The 6,192-nt window shown below is 41.8% G+C and overlaps 1 protein-coding gene across 4 annotated transcripts; it reads left to right on the forward strand.

Annotated features, from left to right (window-relative positions):
• Positions 1-503: 503 nt before the first annotated feature.
• sstr2 (somatostatin receptor 2) lies at positions 504-5,651 on the forward strand. 4 transcript variants are annotated; one of them, XM_020705297.1, is made up of 4 exons: positions 504-601; positions 1,137-1,250; positions 1,318-1,562; positions 2,684-5,651. In XM_020705297.1, the coding sequence occupies exon 4, from the start codon at positions 2,713-2,715 to the stop codon at positions 3,823-3,825; it is 1,113 nt and encodes a 370-aa protein (XP_020560956.1). In that variant the 5' UTR covers positions 504-601; positions 1,137-1,250; positions 1,318-1,562; positions 2,684-2,712; the 3' UTR covers positions 3,826-5,651. The 4 variants fall into 4 exon arrangements, with proteins under 4 accessions (XP_020560956.1, XP_020560955.1, XP_020560954.1 ...); XM_020705296.1 differs by having other exon boundaries at positions 1,321-1,562; XM_020705295.1 differs by having other exon boundaries at positions 1,137-1,562.
• The last annotated feature ends 541 nt before the right edge of the window (positions 5,652-6,192 follow it).

Consider the following 6,192-nt stretch of genomic DNA (forward strand, 5'->3'; position numbering starts at 1 on the left):
TGTAAGCTTAATTAAACAAAATCAGTTGGTTTCACACATCTTTCTAAAGCCACTTCACAGTTAATGTACCACTAATGTTTTGAGACGGAGGCATGTTAATAGAACAGTTAGAGGTAAAAACAAAATCCCACCCAGGAGAATTCTACCTCTGATCTCTCTGTTGAACTGAACCAACTAGTGGTTAATGATGCTTTCTAAGCACTTTCATTGATCTTCTTCGCATTCCTTTGAAAGGAAAAGTCACTCCCTCTTTTGTTTCAATTGACAAAGCTTGGATTTTCAGTTTGGCGCCTTCTAAAGTAACATTTTCTCCTGATAATCATGGAACCAATTAACGCAAGGTTGGAGTTAGTCAGATGAAATAAGGAACAACTCGTACCAGAAAGAAAGAATAGGGAAAAAAGAAAAGCAGTTGAAACGCCTCCTGATCTAAAAACATTGCATCAGTGTAAAACACACGGAAGGCGTTTGATGGGCCGGGTACACACGGATTCTAACTCTGTTGGGTCACTGGAGTGCATTGAAGTGACAGGAGGCAGCAGCAGCCAGATGAGATCTGAATCTGCATGCTTGAGTTTCTGCTCAGATTCTGCCAAAAGGGGTAAAGCTAATGGGACATATTTTTTTCACTCTTCAGATGACTCAAATAACCTCAGAAGACTTTCAAAAACATTTTGGGTTTCAAAAAACCTGTGTGGCATGTTGACAGCCATTAACTCCAAAACATTTTAGAAAGCATAGACTGCACTTAGCGTTAAACTTAAATAAAGTCAGTCTAATTAGAGTTTGAAGACTATTTTACTTTAAAATAGTGGGGACATAGAATGTTGTGCTTCTCCTTCTTTGCATTTTAGACATTTCTCCTCAAATCCTGATATTTTTCCCTCCAAAGGTCATAAGTTAACATGTCATCCTGCATGTGATCCAAAGGTCATAAGTTAACATGTCATCCTGCATGTGATCCAATGGAGAACTCTGAGGATAGATGTTTAGTCATTATTTGCAATAAGTTGTTTTTAACTGCCTAAGTTTGAAGAGTCTGTTGTTTGGAGTTTGATGTTTCACATTTTTGGTCACTGTTGGACATCCGTCTGTTGGACATCTGCCTTTCATCTCCAATGTTCCCCTCATTCCAGTAAGAGTTGGTGTTCATCGCGCGTTAGAAGACGGAGGTGCCTTCGAATGGTCAGTCTCTGCCACACCGACGCGTGGCCATCATCAAACGAGACAGCGCCTGTCCTCGTTCAGAGGTGAGCCTCATCAGCACCTCCTCGGCTCTGTTCGTGTGCGTCCTTTAAACATATCCGCGCTCTCTAGCAGGAGGCAGTCCCTGCCTGCGCGCACCACGACAGGAGCGCATCGGAGCTTTGCGGTCCTTCTCTGCCTTTTGGCGCAACACGTTGTCCAGAAGAAAACTCCACACTACTGGGATGAGATGCTTTCCAACTCGAAACGGATAAAGCAAACTTGGGGGAATGCGGGAAGATGAAGCTCAGTCTGGCAAGAACGCAGAAATATTTTTGATCTATTAAGACTGAGGCGACGCATAAAACCAGTTACAGGTAAGAGGACATTTCATTAATCTCTTTATTGCGCCAATATATATGTCATTATTGCGTTTATTTATTTTCTTTTTTTTCATCTGTAAGACTCTCTTTGGATCAAATTCAGAAATATTTCCACAAGTGCATGTTCGGTTGCGCGCAAAGCGCCTGTATGCTCAATTCCCCAACAACAGTAATGATTGACAAGACCTCCTTCGTGTCAAGCAGATTGCAAAATTACCGGGAGTAATTTATTTAAATATTTCGAGGATGCAGGTGCAGAAATTAGGTCTTGAAAAGTGGAGGGGGAAAAAAATGCTCCAACTTCAGTTGAGTGAAAAATGTCATGAAAATGAAAACACGCGGGCTCTGAGAGACATAATGAGAATAAAAAGTAGCATTTTCCTCCTCATGGTCATCACACTTCTTTTTGTTTTTTTTCATTGATGCGTGACCACACTTAATGCTTATGTCAACAGAATAGAGTAAAAGAATTTAGTGTTTTGGGTTTTTTTTTCTGCTCTCCCATTAGATCCCTGTTGTATTCCTATAATGGTTATTGACACAGAATCGCTTCAGCCTGACTGGAGCAAGGCTTTTGGCAGTGCTGAAATTGATTTATGTCAATGCCCAGTCACTAATGAAGTGAACGAATTACACAATATCTACCACGGCTGATATTTGGGTGCTTTTTTCCATTTGGAGCCGTTCCCCTTGTTAGCTCTTGGCTAAAGCAGACAGGCGCACCATGAGGTCTGCTTTAATTTTCTTCTCCCCTTAGATTTGCTATCAGTCAGACCTGCTTTGAAGAAAGATGATCAAGGTGGAAAATCAATGAATTCCCTCCAGGACCTGCTGTCCTGATGCATGACTTAAAAAAGTAAACATTCTGTGACATCTGAAGAAGCGGATTGCTCAATATTGCATTACATGTCACTCACGCATGCTTTGTTGCACAATCTCATAACATTCAGGTCAGCAAGGTCAACTCAGCATTTGTCAACAAGTTGACTCAGGAAGACGAGGGGATTAAGTGCAATATCTGATCAAAATGAAGACTGTAAATCTCAATTTTCGGCCCCATGGGAAACATAAATATCTGGTGGAACTGCATTTTGACATATCTTCTTTGTGTGCAGGTGGGATGCCTTAATCTGAGTCAAGCGTCATGGAGTCCTGGGCTTTTCCGTCATGTTCTCCAAACTGCTCAGAGCATGTCATGTACGACAGCCTCGTGCAGGGCAACGATTCTTCGCAGAGTCGGAACCACACGGACGACAGCTTCTCCAGAACCAGCACGGTGGTCATCACCTGCTTGTACTTCCTGGTTTGCGCTGTGGGTCTCTGTGGCAACGCCCTCGTCATCTACGTGATCCTGCGCTACGCCAAGATGAAGACGGTCACCAACATCTACATTCTCAATCTGGCAGTGGCAGATGTGCTCTTCATGCTGGGCTTGCCCTTCATCGCCCTCCAGCTGGCACTGGTCCACTGGCCGTTCGGGCCCGTTCTCTGCAGGATTGTGATGACTGTTGATTCCCTGAACCAATTTACTTCTATTTTCTGCCTGATGGTAATGAGTATCGACCGCTACCTAGCTGTGGTGCATCCCATTAGGTCCACAAAGTGGCGGAAGCCTCGTGTGGCTAAGACTATCAATGTGGCAGTGTGGGGAGTGTCGCTGCTGGTTAATCTGCCAATTGTTATCTACAGTGGCATAATTATGAAGCACGACAGCTGCTTTTGCACCATTGTGTGGCCTGAGCCTCAAGAGGCTTACTACACTGCGTTTATGTTCTACACCTTCATCCTGGGCTTCTTCCTGCCCCTCATGGTCATCTGCCTTTGCTACCTGTTTATCATCATCAAGGTGAAGTCTTCAGGCATCCGCGTGGGCTCCTCCATGAGGAAGCGCTCCGAGAGGAAGGTAACCAGGATGGTGTCCATCGTGGTGGCGGTGTTTGTCTTCTGCTGGCTGCCGTTCTACGTCTTCAATGTGACCTCGGTGACGGGCACCATCAGCACCACTCCCTTCCTCAGAAGCACCTTCGCCTTTGTCGTGGTTCTCGGATACGCCAACAGCTGCGCAAACCCCATCCTTTACGCCTTCCTGTCGGAGAACTTTAAAAAGAGTTTCCAGAATGTGCTGTGTCTTAAAAAGGTTGGAGGGCTGGACGAGGTGGAGCGCAGCGACAGCAAGCAGGACAAACCTCGCCTGATGAATGACCCCACAGAGACCCAAAGCACCCTGCTAAATGGAGACCTGCAGACAAGCATCTAAAAAGACGTTAGGACTTTGTTTTCAGGTGCCAAACAGACTCTATGGACACGTCAAAGCACTAGTAGAAGTTTGGTGGCCCCGATGGAAAAACTTTTGTAACAAAACCAAGGAAATAGTGTCGGTGAACTGCAGGTGGAATTTGTTGACACCTCCCAGTCCTCAGAGCGATGAGTCACAGTAACAGATACCACACTCTTGCAGCTTGTCCCCGGGGCAATAGGGCTTTTCCCTGGAGACCCAGGATTATGTCGTTAGTTTACAGCAGAGAGGTGGTTCCGGTGTTCATGTGTCTGCACGGTCAGAAAAGCCCAAACAGAACCGAGTAGTGTTATTTCACTACAGCTTGCCATTTCCTGAAAGGTCATTCGTCTGTAAATATTCTTAATTCATTAAATGTTTTCTACATATGTGAACTGTTTTTTTTTGTGGTATAAATATTAAAAAGAAAAAAGTATCAATGTGCAGGAAGTGACTACATTCATAGTCTTGTGTCACAGCCGAACCCAACATCCACGCACAACGTAAAGCTGCTAAAATCTCCTAAACCAGCCTGAACGTCCTGCAGTGTTAAACAGAATGATGTCTTTTACGTTTGGAAATAAAAGAGCGTGGAGTTCTTCAGCTGCTGTCATTTTTTGCAGTTGTTTTCAGGAACCTTTTCCTTTGAGAAAAAAAAATGGCGGATTGTGTTACACTGAATTATTCAGCATGGATCCATTGTGGCACCATGTTTTCCGTGGCCATGTTATATCAGAGCATGAAACCTGTCCAAATAATGTTTCATCAATGATTAATTCTTCCCCTCCTCCTTTCCCGCCTGCCCATCTGTAAGAAGCCACCTCATCTCTGAGCACAATTTCCATTGAGTTGGGTCACGGCCAGCAAAGGAGCACAGATTTACGGATTTGTGAAAAGCTGGGTGATACATGAGTTGCTGTCGTTTGTGTGCTTTCTTTGAATTTTAAAGGGCCTGAACTGCCGCGTCACAACTTTCTTGTAATCCATAGCCTGTCATGCTCTCTGACACTAGATGACAATGTTAATTTGTGAAGGGCTAGAACACTTCTCCAATAGCAGGTTTCAGTGTTCCCATATCAATGTAGAGCCGCTTGGCCAAAGAGTCCGCGCTTCATCCTTGACAACCTTTCTGTTGCTATAGTTAGATTACAATCTGTGCAGTTTATTTACTCTACTTGAACAGGCTTCTACATCAAGGCTACTGAAAGACGTTTAAAAACCCTGCGAGCATGAGTCCCAACAAGCATTCAGCTGCAGAAATGCAATGTAAATATGCATTTGTACCAGTATAAGCATCTAACTTGAACTCCATACTTAACCTTACTTTGCATTCAATCTCTACGGTACACTTTAGTGAAGCTGAAAGATGGTGTGCCTCTGGTGTCCTGCATTTCTATAGCAACAGTAACAATTACACAGAAATGTATTCATCTGTAGAAGAAATTATTTCAGTTGTACCACAGGACTAAAAGTAAATCATAATATTGTCTACATTGTGGTAATTAGTGGTTCAAAATGTAAGACTGTGGAAAGAAGATATTTTAGAAGCATATATGACACAATGTATTGCTTAGTTTTGTGTATAAAGCCTACTTTTTGTAACGCTTATTAATATAATGTAGACTTTATTTATTTTAGGTAATTGTTTTTCAGAGGATTTTGTTCTAGTGTTTTTTTTTATTAAATGTTTCTGTATGAAGATGAATATGAAGTTGTTTGTGCCGCCTCTGCTTTGTTTACATTCCAGCAAGCTTGATTAGGAAAGTTTGTGCACACACGTTAATCTGAATAAATTCTTTAACACGGATGTTAATTTTTTTTGTCTTAAAAAAAAAAGACATGATGACATTCTCAGCTGTTTTAGTAATTTAAAACCTTTTAATCAAAGTTGGGATATTTACATATCTGTAAAGTTTATTTTTTCCACTTTACATAGTTTTCTAAAAAATTGTAATATAAACAAATAATGCTTATCTAAATACATATAAACAAGGCATTAGAACCTATAATAATGCTAGGAAATATGAAGAACTGGAAAAAAAAGATTGTAATTCGAAATGTGGCCACAGGGTGTCGCCAGAATTACAAATACCTTCAAAGAAAAGACACTAAACAGTTTGGTTAAACTTCCAGCTGTATTTTTGGTCTTTCAATTTATAATCAGCTCTTGACATTTTTTGTTATTTTTAATGTTTTTTATTTTACCTTGACAACACCTTGGCAGTTAATGCATTAAGTGAACAACTGTAAATACGTTTCACTGTCTTGGCTCAGATGTGCAATAGTGCTCTTCAAATCTCACTCCTGGTTTGAACAGACAATTGGTGGGAACAGAAAAAAGACACTACA

The sequence above is a fragment of the Oryzias latipes genome, chromosome 8 (genome assembly GCF_002234675.1).
Source record: "Oryzias latipes chromosome 8, ASM223467v1".
Classification (NCBI taxonomy): domain Eukaryota; kingdom Metazoa; phylum Chordata; class Actinopteri; order Beloniformes; family Adrianichthyidae; genus Oryzias; species Oryzias latipes.

Coding starts and splice junctions, on each gene's coding strand:
- sstr2 (XM_020705295.1), top strand. CDS start 2,713: ATGGAGTCCTGGGCTTTTCCGTCATGTTCTCCAAACTGCTCAGAGCAT.